At 25.5% G+C, this 16,244-nt stretch overlaps 3 protein-coding genes across 3 annotated transcripts; 1 reads left to right on the top strand and 2 right to left on the bottom strand.

Annotated features, from left to right (window-relative positions):
- The first annotated feature begins 476 nt into the window (after positions 1-476).
- On the top strand, positions 477-2,621 carry LOC126893512 (rRNA-processing protein FCF1 homolog). Its single transcript, XM_050663804.1, has 7 exons — positions 477-638; positions 703-785; positions 1,090-1,158; positions 1,302-1,450; positions 1,507-1,667; positions 2,359-2,453; positions 2,508-2,621. The coding sequence occupies exons 1-7, from the start codon at positions 636-638 to the stop codon at positions 2,554-2,556; spliced, it is 609 nt and encodes a 202-aa protein (XP_050519761.1). The 5' UTR covers positions 477-635; the 3' UTR covers positions 2,557-2,621.
- A 940-nt stretch (positions 2,622-3,561) lies between these two features.
- Positions 3,562-15,706, bottom strand: LOC126893496 (T-complex protein 1 subunit delta). The gene is made up of 11 exons (XM_050663776.1): positions 15,482-15,706; positions 15,023-15,075; positions 14,854-14,943; positions 14,444-14,791; positions 14,035-14,196; positions 4,782-5,018; positions 4,459-4,697; positions 4,154-4,388; positions 3,964-4,077; positions 3,811-3,853; positions 3,562-3,752 (listed from the first exon to the last, which is right to left on the bottom strand). The coding sequence occupies exons 1-10, from the start codon at positions 15,585-15,587 to the stop codon at positions 3,833-3,835; spliced, it is 1,605 nt and encodes a 534-aa protein (XP_050519733.1). The 5' UTR covers positions 15,588-15,706; the 3' UTR covers positions 3,562-3,752; positions 3,811-3,832.
- On the bottom strand, positions 6,854-8,838 carry LOC126893495 (lysosome membrane protein 2-like). Its single transcript, XM_050663775.1, has one exon. The coding sequence runs from the start codon at positions 8,487-8,489 to the stop codon at positions 6,858-6,860; it is 1,632 nt and encodes a 543-aa protein (XP_050519732.1). The 5' UTR covers positions 8,490-8,838; the 3' UTR covers positions 6,854-6,857.
- Positions 15,707-16,244: the final 538 nt, after the last annotated feature.

The raw sequence follows: 16,244 nt of genomic DNA on the forward strand, positions 1-16,244 counted from the left end.
TAAATCATCAAACTTGTATAAACATAAATTATCAAGATAAAAACATATTTATTAGTTTTTCAATATTCATTCTGAAGTTCTTTACCTGTTATCCAAAATATCAGATATTGTCCCATTTTTGTCAGAATTTTTTCGGTAGTAGTGTAAATGTTTGAAAATATAAAATAGCACAGAAGATAAATAATTTAATCTTGAAATTGATAGCTAGGATAATTACTACCACTTAAACATAGTACAATAATGATTATAGCAGAAATATGTAAAGCATTGTATTATCTAGAATATATAATATAAAAAGTCTCCTGCATTTATTGGCGTTATCAATCAAATAGTGGATATAATTTTACGATACATTCATTCATAAAAAAATCTATAGATTGCTAATATCGTAATGTTGGTCCTACTGTAGTAAGATAGTAATACATTGACAATTGATAAAACACATGTGGTTATCATACATTATACACCATCATTGATAAACATATACACATTGTCCGTATGAATAAAAACATAAATTATAAATATTGTTTAAATATTATTCGATTTTAATCATTAAATATTTAAAAATATTTTGTTGCACCTAAAGTCTATATTTTCTGATTTTTAATATTTGTTGTTCAAATCAATTTTGAAAAATGGTACTTGTCTAATTTATTATGTTTATTTGATAATAATTACATATTTTACAATATTATTTTACAGACAAAATCAAAGAAAAGTAAGAAAATACTTAACAAACGGTTTGCTACTATGAAAAAGATGATAAAACCTACAGACTCAAGGATGTATGTTATTGTTATAACTTTAATGTGATAAATCAATGTTAAATGTATAGATTTCATAATTATTTGAATTTTTTTAAATATTAAAAAATATTTGGTTATTAATTTATTTATTTAAAGTAATAGAGTAATTTATTAGGCATCATTATATTTTATGTTATTTAATGTTACATTAGTGTGGTATTTTTCATAAATTATGCAAGTTCATTTTTTAAATTTATTTTGCTTAAGTATGTAATATGGTATTAGATATGAATAGATAAATTAGATATGAGTTTGATTAACTTATTATATGATGAATTTTCAGAAAAGAAGAAAAACGAACAGTTATTAAGAAAAAGAAAAAAGATGAGAAAGCTGTGGTTGTTCGACAAGTGTAATCATTTTTTATTATATTTACAAAAAACATTAATTTGTGAATAAAAATATAGGACTAGTCCTATATTATATTCATGTTTTATTAATTTATTTATTAATAAATTATGTATAGTAACTATTAAATATAATTTTAAATTTTAGGGCTCAAACAAGTTCAGCGTTGTTTTTTGAATTTAACACCCAATTAGGACCTCCTTACCACATTTTAGTGGATACTAACTTTGTCAACTTTTCAATTAAATATAAAATGGATGTAGTTCAGAATATGATGGATTGTTTATATGCCAAATGCAAGTAAATATTTAAAATGTTAAAAAATAAATTTTCATTAAATTTTTTATTTAAGGCATTCCATACGTAACAGAATGTGTTATTGGTGAATTAGAAAAATTGGGTCAAAAATATAAAATAGCTCTAAAAATTGTTAAAGATCAACGTTTTCAAAGAATACAATGTATGCATCCAGGAACTTATGCAGATGATTGTATTGTACAAAGAGTTACACAAGTAATATATTTTTTTAATTCATTGTAAATTTGAATTTTTTCTTTTAGTTTTCTGTGTTAAGTTATTTTAATGCTAGACTAAATTCTGATTCTTATGTGATAATTATTACTGAATAATATTGCTAAATGGAATATCAGTCATTCTAATACATACACTGAAATAGTTATTTCACTAAGAATGATAAAATCAACTAACTTACCCACAGTAAATTTACAATCTATTTTGGAATATTTTTAAATGGCGAAAAAAAAACAACACATATTTTTGTCAACATATATTAAATTAACCAAACATCAAATTTAAGAGTTCTTATAGATTAAAATTTAAAAGAAATAGTTATTTTATCTTAGTGACAATTTAAAGAGCATAATAATACAAATTTTTAATGTTTCATAAAATATTGTTTAATTAATAATGTCAACACTGCTTTAGGTTCAATAAAAGATAACCCCAAAATGTATTGCAGAACTTACAAATTGTTCTCAAAAATCTTATTAAGGTCATATTTTTGGAAATTGTATTTCTAGTATTATTTAAATCTTAGTAATATGTAATTTTTAAATAAAACAATTAAAAATTACTTGTGGTTTATTAGAATATTAGACTCAATGTTTCTTTAAAATTACTTAAAGATTTGAGTTATATTTTCTTCCATTTACTCCTTTCATGTCATTTATATCTTTTATTTTAGCATAAATGTTATATAGTCGCTACTTGTGATAGAGATCTTAAAAGGAGGATTAGAAAAATTCCAGGTGTGCCAATAATGTACATTTCCCAAAGAAGGTAATCTTTTTTTGTAAGTTTTAAGCATATATAGTTAAAGCATTATATTTTCAGATATACTATTGAAAGAATGCCAGATGCATATGGTGCCCCTAGGACATAATGTATTCTTTTTTTATGACTAATTGTATGTATATGTTTAACTATTAAATTTTCTTTGGTTCTCAATTGTTTTTAATTTTCCTGGCATTATAGTTATAAGAATTTTTTTAATTAAAATAAAGGCCACTAGCTATGATACATGGATATATGTATATCACAATAAAATAGCTATTTAAATAATTAGATTAGGTTAACAATTGGAGTGAATAACAGTTGTCACTATGGATCAGTATACCATTAGTTTTTAGTTTAGCACCAAATTTTAATGTGTTACCTGTTCTTATAATTTTAAAAGAGAAATGCCAGATATATTACATATATTTACTATAAGGCTTGATTTGAATGCTCCTAAAGCATTACATATTGTGTTAATTGAATTACAGAAGACAAAGGATCCATACTCCAATTTAGAAAGAATTAGTGATTTATAAATAGTAAATAGTGTTCCTGATGAAGCTCCCCATTGAGTGTGTGCAATAAATTGATTAGGTTGAGTTTGGTTACAGACTTTTTTAAATTACTCACATGTTGCTTCCAGCTACATTTATAAGTATTTTATATTTTCTGTAAGGATTAAATCCTAAACTTCAAGGAGATAAGAAAACCTTGATTGCATCAACATAATTCAATTATTACATGAAAGTTCTCTTAAAATATTTTTAGCGTATTTTCTATAGTTCATTTCTGTTTTTATTTGTATATTGAATGTTATTTTTATAATGGTGTTTGATTTAAAAAAAAATTTTATACATTAGTCTTCTTGGCTACGTTTTTTTAAGTTCAAATGAAGGTTTCATAAGCTTTTTAAGTTTATTTATGTTCTTTAAAACAAATATTTTTATTTATAGTAACTGAAAACTAATTAAAATTTAAAACTGGGCAATTTATATTATATCATCTAATTAAGTTTAAAGCTATTTAAAATATTTTATACAAAAATATATATTTATATTTTTTATTATATAATAATACTATGGCAAAGGAGATAAAAGAATAAATTAACAACTTGTTAGACAAATTTTACGTTTTTTTTTTTTTTAAATAGATTGTTATTAAATGAGTAAAAAATATGTTCAACAAAAAATTTTTTGCATTAAGCATTCAATTCTAGTTAATAGAAAAAAGGCCTGAAGAAATTTCAACGGTCCTACAGGATGTTAGTTGAATTATAAATGGTGCAGTCTCTTTCCTCTGGACCTATAGAAATAAACAATGATTAAATATTTTTAATATAAATTATAAATATTTAACTTACCGAAAGAATATGAAATATTAAATTAATACCCTCTAGTATTCACCTAAAAAAATACCCAAACAAATTAATACCTAATAATATGAATTGTATTCAGTACAAAAACATCATATCATAAAGTCTTATAAAAATATAATACTTTTTAAATAAGCTTACAATATCATCAATTTTCAAAATGCTGCGTACAGTTTCTGAAGCTAAAGTGATAGCACTAATTGATACTAGCAAAGGCTGTACCACATTTTCTTCTAAAATATTGGTTATTGCGCCCTATATACATTTAAACATTTTTAAAACAAGTGACTATATTTCAATGAAAATTCAAATAATAATATATAAAAATTACCTTTCTAACATTAATACCAGCAGTAATTTCCCCTTGAGAATGACGATTACGCAATTCAGTCACTGTGGTAATAGGATTAAGACCTGCATTTTCTGATAATGTCAAAGGAATCACTTCTAATGCTTGTACAAATGCTTTATAACAGTATGCATCAACTCCAGTAACTGACCTGGCGATTTCTGCCAGTTTTAAACTGATTTCAATTTCAGGAGCTCCACCACCAGCTAACAATGCTCTATATATATACATATATATAAAAAAATTATTTTTCAGAATAAAAAGTAGTTTGATAATTTATTAATTACCTCTGTTTTACTAGACAACGAATTACACATAGAGCATCATGAAGGGATCGTTCAGCTTCTTCTAAAACTAATTTGTTCGAACCTCGTACAATAACACTGACTGTTCTTCCAGGATTTTGTATTCCAGTAATTTGCACAAAATGACTATTTCCAGTCATAACATCTTCAACAAGATCAGCCGATACAAGGTTTTCAGCAACAAAATGATCCAAACTAGCAATAGGTCTACAATTCAGGGTCTGGAGAAAATAATTTTTTTTAAGTTGTAACAATCATTAGGTAGCCAAAAACAATCAAATTAAACTGTTTGGATATATATTGACCTTGCAAACATAATCTATGTCTTCTCGTTCTATATTATTAATGACCATGCATTTAATTTTGTCCAAAAAGTGAATAGCTAGTTCAGATAATGCATCACGCAATATTGATTTTTGAATTAACAAAACATTACAACCAGCTTTTTTTATTTGTTTGACAATATTTAAAATGTATGCTCTTTCTTCTCGTAACACACGGTCCATTGCAGTATAATCAGAGACCACAACATTGTAATCCATCTGAAATATGATTAAACTTTAGAAATTCTATTTACTATCAAAATTATTTATATGTATCCATAAAATCTATTGTTTCGATAAAGAAATGTAATTAGATTATCTAAATAATTTACATGCAACATATAAAATGTGCTGATAGCCAAATATATAAAATACTAAAACAAAGAGCATAACATTTTTTCTTAAAATAATACACTGATAAATATATTACTGATACAACATTGAGGTTTATTACTCTATTATATTATTTAATTTTATAACAACTATTGGTGATGCTAGAACAAAAATATTATATATTTTTGTACATAAATATCAGATATTTGTCAAAAATATATTGGAAAATATGCATATAAATATATAGGTAATATATCAACGATATGTAAAATAAAATGGATAATGCTTTAAAAAATAAATTAAATACCTTAATTAAATAATTACACAAGGTAAAAATAATATAGTTCACTATTGTTTATTTATTTAGTAAACTATTATCTATAGTTGATATCTTTACTTAGAACAGCCATTAATAAAGATCAAATTGCTAATATGATTGCCAACATTTGTTAACGAATATTGCACTTGAAGAAGAGAAGATTTCCTATAGTTAAATTATTATACCTAAACCTAAGATATATTAGTACAGAAAAGAGTTCTGAATAAGAAAAATTTGATGAATGTAAGATATTTTTATTATTTAATTAAAACATGCACATAAAAATCATCAGAAAAAGTTTCAAGAAAGATATATTATTTTAATTTAAAACTTAAAAAAAGTTATTTTAATACTACTAAAAATGCAACTTTTATAAAATTATACAAAAATATGCAATTTTGTTCATATTTACTGAAATAGAAAAAAAATGTCATTTAGAATCTACTCAAGTAAAATTAAAACTATATTAAAAATATTATTAATTTAAAAAACTAAAAAATATGTATATTTTTTAAATTAATAATATTTTTAATATAGTTTTAATTTTACTTAATTAATTAGCCACAAGTGATCAATTTTTATTATTATAGAATCTACTCATTACAAAGAGTAGACATTTTTAATCAAAATGATTCTAACTAGGTTATTGAAAAATATCCATTTACTTAAAAATCTGAGCTTTAATTATTAAGAATTGAAGGTTTAATATAATGTATACAAATACTAATATTTTCATATAGAAACAAGTTATTTAATAATTTAAAAACAGTTTTATCATTCACTTTATATCTCAAAAATAATTCTGCAATATCAAAATTAAATGAGTTACAAAAACTATATTTATTTGTTTGTATTATTCATTTTTCTTCAATTATATATTATTTATATACAATTGTATTATTCTCAACTACCTTTTATTTTATTCTAATACTTATTTAATTAGAAGATTGTCTTGAAATACAACTCTTTAAAATTTTAATGAAGATTTTATCTCTAGTAAATAATTTAAATTTATATAACTACAAAATATGTTTATATATGTCTATTATAGTTTATAAAACACATTAAAACTACAAGATATGAAGTTATTAAAAAAATAATAAATTATCATTAATTAAGTAAATTAACATTAATTAAAAAGTCAAAAATAAATAACAAGTTTAACTAAACAATTATATTTTGCTAATAATATCACAATATTCAGGGAAACATTAAAATTAAAATAGCACAATTCACTAAACACTTATAACAAATTATTATAATTATAAATGTAGACTTTTATAATTAACAGATTAATTATAACACTATACAAAATATTGAAGATTCCTAACAATAATATATAAAAATTGCTTGTCAAAAAAAAATTGTCATTTATGTATAATTATTAAGTTGAGATTTAAAAAATATCACTTTGTCATTGGTAAAACTAGTCTTTCATTGTTAATGAAACAATCTTTCATTATTATTTTCCTTACTAGAAATATCATAGATAAAGTAAGGGTTATCAAAGATGTCCACTTCAGCAGTAATTCACCAAGATTAATGCTAATAGATGTTTGTTGTAGTGTACGTTTAATATCATCGGGTAGTTTGTCAACCTTCAATTCAATCCAGGCTATTGGTAATATCATGCCAGGTTTGAAGTTTTGGAAGTGTGTACTGCCAGCTTTGTCGAGCATTACATTTATTTGAAACCTTGAACGAGCAGCTACAGTCACACCAAGTTTAGCATGAATATCTATAAAAGTTTCATGTTTTTCTGGATCAGGCGATAAGCCTAATACATCTTTACGAAGTTCTGGATCACCAAGATAAAAATGAGGGAATGACATCATCACTGGTCCACTAGAGCAAGGAGAAGCATCAATAACACCAGAAGGTGGGCTGTTATCTTCAGAGTAATAACAAGCGTTATCGGGATTAGTAATCGGTGTGTCAAAAACATTACGGGGGGCTTGAAACCGAAAAGCAGTTACTCCAGGTACAATTTCTACATCCTCTTTATAGATCAATGGAAATTTACGGCATAAATTCATGTGAAAAACATAGAGTCTGGAATCTCGACTTAGAGTAGTTGGTGGAAATTGAGATCCATCACTACCATCCAACCGGTTGCACTCGTCAGTTTTCCATACATTTAATGAATCTCGTCCATTATAGCGGGTTATAATACCCAATTCATCCAGGTTACCCACGCCACTATGAATGGTTATACGATCTGCGGATAAACCACGGCGATTGGTGACAATACCAAACTTGGACAGCTGGGCTTCTTTGTGCACTGTAGAAGCTAGCCCTTGAGCTAATGTGTAAAGTCCATCTTCGTAACCCCAGAAGTATTCGTTTATATTGAGTTTTAGAAAAGACTTGACTTGTAATCCGTCCAGGAAAAATGAGAATAGTGTATGCGTGAACAAGTTTGCATTAGACGCCATAGACATGGCGGCGATTAGAGGCAAGTTAGGTACCACAATTGGTATGTTTTCGGGATCTCCTTGTGACATCTCAGGTACAAATTCGCTACTCCGTTTTTCTTGATATGTGACAGTGCCGTTGGCGTTGAATTCCACATTAATGCGTTCGACAGTTTCACGATACACAAACGGCCCTAATTCTTGAACGATTGGCGTATCTCCGTGTTCCATTACCCTATCGATGTTAGTGTAATTGAACGGATAAATCGTCACGTACGGTTTGACAGGAGGATTTATCCACATGTTATAAGACGCGCTTCCTTGCGTGATGGTGACAAATTGTAATATTTGAAACATGTAAAATTCGGTAAACCACATGATAATAGTGAAAATACCACTTATGCCGATTAATATGACCAATAGGACAAATCCGGGTGGCAGCTTAGTCGTTGAATTCGTTTCATCTTCTATTTCTTTTTCCTTAGGAAGTGTATGCCCACGTTCCAAAGTACTGATTTTAAGAATGCCATTATTGCAAAATTTAAGTTTTTCCAGAATTTTCACTGCCGACCAATTGCCAGCTACACTTAGCTTGAGTTCTGTCTCGCACGTACTTTGCAACATGGTGCCCTACAAGTGCACACGTGATGCACAACACTTGTACTACCGAACACACTCGATCGTCAATTTTTTTTACCAATAAAAATAAATAAATAGCTTACAGGAGAACACTAACTTAATAGCTAACCGCACCGGATATTTAATTTATACGAACATGTACGCGACCATTTACTTTGAAAATAGAAATTTTGTTTCTAAAACACAAACGTTTTTTCCAACGTCGTCCGTTCTCCGTAGTTAAAAATTAATCACTGATTATAACATTTATTTTTTTGCCACTAAACGAATGAACATTGGACCTGATAAAACGTCCACAATCGTCTCAATGACGACTACGAAGAGCTTATGAGCAGTGCGCCAAACACGTGTTTTACGTTACATACACATTAACAGACAATAATGTAGTTTGGAACAAAAGATTGGATTATAGATTTTAATATTAAGGTCAAAGAGTATCAGACATAATTTTTCTAACGGTAAACATTCAAAAAAAAATTAATTAATTACAATTAATAAAAAAGACAAATTAGGAAAAACACAAGGTCATGAAGTTTTCACTAACAAAACAATTAGGTTTTTTGTAATAAAAATTCATAAATTAAATATTATTAGATTATTAATTTCGATGATCGACAAAATATTTATAATTTCATAACATCACGATTGAAGTTTACAGAACATTATAGGAATAACATATTTTTCTCAGATTTAATACTATCCATGTTAGATGATAGCGAAATATAATGTGGTTTTGCAATTATTGTTGGTGTAGGCTACAGTTCTACACATGTATATCGTTACTTAGGTATTATAATTAAAATTAAACAATCCTACTCTAAACTAAACAAAGCCATTATACAATTCAGTTGACATTGATTTTACATCAAATGAGACGCATTATACCCACGACAATGAAAATTATCATTTATTATTTCTCAATAGTTGAAATTACGAGTTCTAAATAATGGAGAAATTTAAAATCCATTAAGACTATATTAAGTTAAGAAATAATACATTAAATACTAATGTTCTAACCGTATACGACTGATGTTAATGAACTAATTAAATTTTTTTTTGTACTATTTATTTTTTTCAAATTAATAATAGCTAGTGTTGGCTGATTATGAACAATCATAACAGTAAAAAATACGATTATTTCTCTCCCAACATACATTATCTTAAAATGGCAATGCTAATTTAACTGATTAGCAATTTCTGTTTGAACAAATATTAATTAAGAGAGATACATAAATATATAATTAATTCCGCTTTATTTATTTTTCATTTTATAACACCTACCATAGAAATATATAATGATATAATAATAATATTATATATCACTTCTACATGTTTTATTTTAACGCGACAAGTAGGCTAAGAAAACAATGTTTCCAATCATATATTTAATTTTTTTTATTGATTTTTTAAAAAAATTATCCGTTGATGTATAATGGTTATTAGAAAAAAATTATCAATATATCCATACATAAATAAGTTAAGATAACTCAATACTTTTTTTATTATTATGAAATAAAAAATTAGCCTTAGGAATTATTATATTTAAGTTAGTAACTCACTTAACGTAATAAAACCGAATGGTCCACAACAGTATTCTACTTAAGATGTAAGAACTAACATTGTTGTCTATTTAACTAATGATTAGAATAACTCAAAAAGGAAATGGTCAAGTGTGTCGTCCTTTTAAACTAAGTACCAATCAAAATACGTATATGAATATGTCATAATCAAGTAATATACAGGGTGATCGGTTTATCATAAACAACTTGATTACTCTCAAATAAATACAATATTGAACAATTTTTGGTTATATTTCTTGATTTATTAGCTAATAAATACTTTTTGGAATTATCTCTTATAACTTAATGAGGTGTCAACTTGATTTTTTATATGTCAACATACATATTTAACTAGCTCATAAAATAGAAAATAATTTATATATAGAACATGACTAGTCTATAACAACTTTTGAAAGTTATTCTCATTTTTATACCTAAGCGAAACCAAGAGTACGGCCGGGAAATGTCTAGTGATAACAATGGCAGCGTCACTCTCCACCACCAGTCATTACTTAAAATTGTTAATAATTTCTGAAATACTGGACCAATAATTTTTATCGAGCACTTATTTTCTTAAAAAGATATTTTTCTATTTGATAAGCTAATTAAATATGTATGGTGTCACTCATTAAAATAAAGTTGACACCCTATTAAGTTATTAGGGATGATTTAAAAAGTAATTAATAGCTGATAAATCTTTTAGTTGAATAAAAAATAAGAAGAAATCTATAATTTTTTTTCAATATTGTATTTATTTTACATATTATTGGACTAACCAATAAATGAAGTGTGCTTTCAAAAAAGATTAATAAGTTAAGTAAAAAAAACAAATAATTATAGAGACGAGCGTTTTTATTTATGTCTTAAATCAACTATGAGAACTTAAAAATAAAAGACATAAAGAAACATTACATGAATTTACAATGAGAAATTAGTATTACTTCTTTTTTGATTTACATTAACTCCTCTAAGCAATTGCGTATTTAACTTTTTGACACTGTAAGCTAAATTATTTCACCCCTATATATATGCTAATATTTTGGGAGAGCATTTAAAAATAAAGATCAAAGAAAACTAGACTTGTAATAAGTTCATGCTAATTAGGTTTTATTTAGTAAAACATAGAACTCCAAATAATAAAAGTATGAACATCTATTTGTACATCAATAAAAAAATAAGTATTGACTATTGTTAAATTTAATAAAATAACTATTTTTATTCATCTTTTTATATTTTTCAACTATCAATTTCATAAAAATTTAAATAAAAACAAAGTATGTTTACAATGTTTTTGAAATATAATTAAAGAAAAAAAATTGTTAAAATATATTAATGTTACTTAAATTATTTTAAACCTATTAACCTATATAAGCTACTCATTAAAAAATAATTTTTAAATAACACTTTATTTACAATAAATACACTTCAAAACAGCTTGATAATTATTGATAATTATCATACAAAATAAATATATTGTATAATACAAGCAAACATTCATACAAAAATCATGTCTAAAATGTTATTTATATTAACTTAATTTTTTAGTAATATAAGAACAGATATTTGATTAAATATTTAACTCAGATAAATAAAAGTCAAATCATACGACAGTTGTCGTAATTAGGTGTCCTAAGGCTTTTAAATCATCACAGTATATTACTATTTGTTTATTCATACTTTGAACATAAAAATTAAGTATTCCAATCAGCTTATATAACTATTAATGGAATCATAAAAAATCATATGTCCCTATCTAGCAAGTCATCATAGGAAATACCAACAATTAAAATTTTAGTTGATGTTTCAGAATTGTATTAAACTCACTCACTATAAAATAGTGTAGTACAGGTGTCCTAAGTTAAATTCATCATTTTTTAAGCAGTAAATTTTTAAAAATAAATATTTTATACTTTATTTCAGATATGTAAAAGTCAAATCATACGACAGTTGTCGTAATTAGGTGTCCTAAGGCTTTTAAATCATCATAGTATAATACTATTTGTTTATTCATACTTTGAACATAAAAATTAAGTATACCAATCAGCTTATTTAACTATTAATGGAATCATATAAAATCATATGTCCCTATCTAGCAAGTCATCATATGAAATACCAAAAATTAAAATTTTAGTTGATGTTTCAGAATTGTATTAAACTCACTCACTATAAAATAGTGTAGTACAGGTGTCCTAAGTTAAATTCATCATTTTTTAAGCAGTAAATTTTTAAAAATAAATATTTTATACTTTATTTCAGATATGTAAAAGTCAAATCATACGACAGTTGTCGTAATTAGGTGTCCTAAGGCTTTTAAATCATCATAGTATAATACTATTTGTTTATTCATACTTTGAACATAAAAATTAAGTATACCAATCAGCTTATTTAACTATTAATGGAATCATATAAAATCATATGTCCCTATCTAGCAAGTCATCATATGAAATACCAAAAATTAAAATTTTAGTTGATGTTTCAGAATTGTATTAAACTCACTCACTATAAAATAGTGTAGTACAGGTGTCCTAAGTTAAATTCATCATTTTTTAAGCAGTAAATTTTTAAAAATAAATATTTTATACTTTATTTCAGATATGTAAAAGTCAAATCATACGACAGTTGTCGTAATTAGGTGTCCTAAGGCTTTTAAATCATCATAGTATAATACTATTTGTTTATTCATACTTTGAACATAAAAATTAAGTATACCAATCAGCTTATTTAACTATTAATGGAATCATATAAAATCATATGTCCCTATCTAGCAAGTCATCATATGAAATACCAAAAATTAAAATTTTAGTTGATGTTTCAGAATTGTATTAAACTCACTCACTATAAAATAGTGTAGTACAGGTGTCCTAAGTTAAATTCATCATTTTTTAAGCAGTAAATTTTTAAAAATAAATATTTTATACTTTATTTCAGATATGTAAAAGTCAAATCATACGACAGTTGTCGTAATTAGGTGTCCTAAGGCTTTTAAATCATCATAGTATAATACTATTTGTTTATTCATACTTTGAACATAAAAATTAAGTATACCAATCAGCTTATTTAACTATTAATGGAATCATATAAAATCATATGTCCCTATCTAGCAAGTCATCATATGAAATACCAAAAATTAAAATTTTAGTTGATGTTTCAGAATTGTATTAAACTCACTCACTATAAAATAGTGTAGTACAGGTGTCCTAAGTTAAATTCATCATTTTTTAAGCAGTAAATTTTTAAAAATAAATATTTTATACTTTATTTCAGATATGTAAAAGTCAAATCATACGACAGTTGTCGTAATTAGGTGTCCTAAGGCTTTTAAATCATCATAGTATAATACTATTTGTTTATTCATACTTTGAACATAAAAATTAAGTATACCAATCAGCTTATTTAACTATTAATGGAATCACATATGGCTATCTAGTGAGTCATCATAGGACATACCAAGTTAATTTCCAAAGTGCAATAGGACTTTTGTTTAACCCTGGATGTGTTATGATCTATTGCACGTTTTGTGCTGATCCAACACATAGGTGACCATTCAACTTGTGGATGTTCAGGTCAAATATATTAATAATAATATTAATTAGTCATAGTTTCGTCACCATATTATTAAGTGTATTAACTATTATTGCAATTATTTACGATATAGCTATTGTTAATGCAATAAATCAATAAGTATTAAATACTGAATTAATTTCTTAAATCCTTCATGCTAAGTTTAAGAACTAAAAAACGACACTTCAGTTAAATTACGTTCAACAATAATACAACAGACAACTCAATACCGCTTGCCGATAACTCACACATGGTAAGATCAACCAAAGATATCTGCGACAGCGGAAAAACAGATATCACAACGTTGAAGTCAACACTAATTATTAACTTAATTTATATGATACCAAATATTTTGATTAAAATTGATTTACTTTTTAATAATTAAAATATAAAAATATTAAATTACTTACATCTGTTTTAGGAGGAGATATACAAAACTGAATAAGGCCAATTTTTGCTTTTTCAATTTTCTTGGGGCCATTAACATTAGATGATTTTTGAGTGAAGACTAGACCATCAACAAGCTTAGTGTCTTCTACCGTTCCTCCAAGTTTCTTAATAACTTTGATATCCTACAATAAAACCATAACTATTAAAATTAATTTTAAAATAAGAAATTGAGCAGAACATTTTTTATGTAATATTTTAAAGATTAGATTGTAAATTAATAAATTAGTTATTAAAACGTAAATTTTTAATAGTGAAAAATGTTTTCAAAAAAATAAATACTGTCATTTAATAACTTAAATTTATAGGGTTTTATGTTTACTTAAATTATTAATAAACCAAAAGTTGATGTATTATCAAAATAAGTTGTACCTTTAGATCAACATTAGTGTCTTTAGCAGGATCTACAACTTTAAGAACAGCATCAACTGCCAAAGGAGCTAACAATGATGATTGTTGTGATACAACCTTAGAATTTAAGGCAGTAGAAGCACTTTTAACTAAACTTTCTCGATCAGTTAACTGAATAGGTGTAGCCATATCTTTGATTATTTCAATTGCCTTAGCAGCTGCTTTTTGAAAGCCATCAGATATAGCAGTTGGGTGAATTCCTTTTTGTAAAAGTTTTTCAGAAGCTTCTAAAAGAGCTCCTGCCACTACTACTACACTTGTTGTACCATCACCAGCTTCTACATCTTGAGCATTTGACAATTCAACTAACTAACAAACAAACATTACATAAGAGTAAAAATAAAAAAGTTTTTTTTTTTAGTTAAAGTTACCATTTTAGCTGCAGGATGTATCACATTCATTTGTTTCAAAATAGTGGCACCATCATTAGTAATAGCAACTTCTCCATTACTAGACTGAATCTAAAATATGAATATTTAAATAATTAATTAGTTAACTGTGATATTTTTTGATGATATTAATCAAGTAAATGATGCTTACCATTTTGTCCATTCCTTTAGGACCTAAACTCGTACGAATGGCATCAGCAACAGCTGTAAATAAAACCATAATTTGTAAATTACATTTAAAGACATTATAGATTTGTCAAATTCAAGTCCCATTTTATTTGTAAAAATAAAAATCAATATATTATCATAATGTTATATATTATCGAAATGAAAGTAATTAACCACCTGTAAATTAAAAATATTTCTTCACTTTTTAATTAACATTTAACTAAAAAATTGTGCAAAGGTTTGAAAAACATAAAAAATAATTATGACGTAAGTAAAATTTAAATATACTTATTATTAACATTTGTGAACTATTTAAACATATTTAAAGTAATATAAACGAGATAATCAATGACGATAAAGATTTCTAATTACAAATTAAATTTTAAAATACTCTATAATACCCAATGACTTGAATATTACAAGTAAAAACTACTAGTATTACCTTTAGCGGCTGCGATATTGCTTTTTCGGACTTCAGCCGGTTTACTTTTGTCTTTATAAGCATTCGTTGCTTGTTTGGAATCACCAGATCCCGAAAACGCAACCATGACTGTAAATTATTTCGTTTCTTATAAGGATTGAAATGGATAAATTTAAAGAACCAAAAATATCAGACGATTTTAATATCTTAGTATAATGCCATAACAAATCTTACTACAAATTGAAGATAGATGCGATTTATACAAAACTAAATACACTTGAATTTTAAATATATAATTGAAGCTAGTAACAACTTGCAATATTGATATGATATTTAAAACGTTCCATTATTTATCGTTAGATGGCGTAACTAAAGTTAAATTTTGACAATAAGTGAATTATTTGATTTAAAACTAGTGATAGGAAATATCGAATAATTTGAATAGCTTTTAAACTATTCGGATGTATAAAAACAATTCGAATAGTTATTCTATAGTTTAAAATATCCGGAAATGCCCATCACTATTTAAAACTCGATTTTTCAATTGTTTAATTGTCCAACGGATAATGTTGACCATTAGAGAAAGAAAATCATCTCCGGTTAAATAATTCCCAGTTTTTCATTAATTATCTTTTAGGTAACTATCTGTCAGTTGTAACAGATATTTTTGATTTTGGCATGGTGGACTTATCAGTTGTTAACAATAAGCTTTTTTTTAATAATCGCATAAATATTCTTATATTCTTGTATAGTTATTTTATTACCATCATTGTATAGCGTCAAA

The sequence above is a fragment of the Daktulosphaira vitifoliae genome, unplaced genomic scaffold, assembly GCF_025091365.1.
Source record: "Daktulosphaira vitifoliae isolate Bord-2020 unplaced genomic scaffold, ASM2509136v1 Scaffold_1, whole genome shotgun sequence".
Lineage (NCBI taxonomy): Eukaryota > Metazoa > Arthropoda > Insecta > Hemiptera > Phylloxeridae > Daktulosphaira > Daktulosphaira vitifoliae.

Coding starts and splice junctions, on each gene's coding strand:
- LOC126893496 (XM_050663776.1), bottom strand. CDS start 15,587: ATGGTTGCGTTTTCGGGATCTGGTGATTCCAAACAAGCAACGAATGCT. Junction 4,698..4,781: donor ACATAGATTATGTTTGCAAG/GTCAATATATAT, acceptor TATTTTCTCCAG/ACCCTGAATTGTAGACCTAT. Junction 3,854..3,963: donor TTTTGAAAATTGATGATATT/GTAAGCTTATTT, acceptor GTATTTTTTTAG/GTGAATACTAGAGGGTATTA.
- LOC126893495 (XM_050663775.1), bottom strand. CDS start 8,489: ATGTTGCAAAGTACGTGCGAGACAGAACTCAAGCTAAGTGTAGCTGGC.
- LOC126893512 (XM_050663804.1), top strand. Junction 786..1,089: donor AAACCTACAGACTCAAGGAT/GTATGTTATTGT, acceptor ATGAATTTTCAG/AAAAGAAGAAAAACGAACAG. Junction 1,451..1,506: donor GGATTGTTTATATGCCAAAT/GCAAGTAAATAT, acceptor TTTTTATTTAAG/GCATTCCATACGTAACAGAA.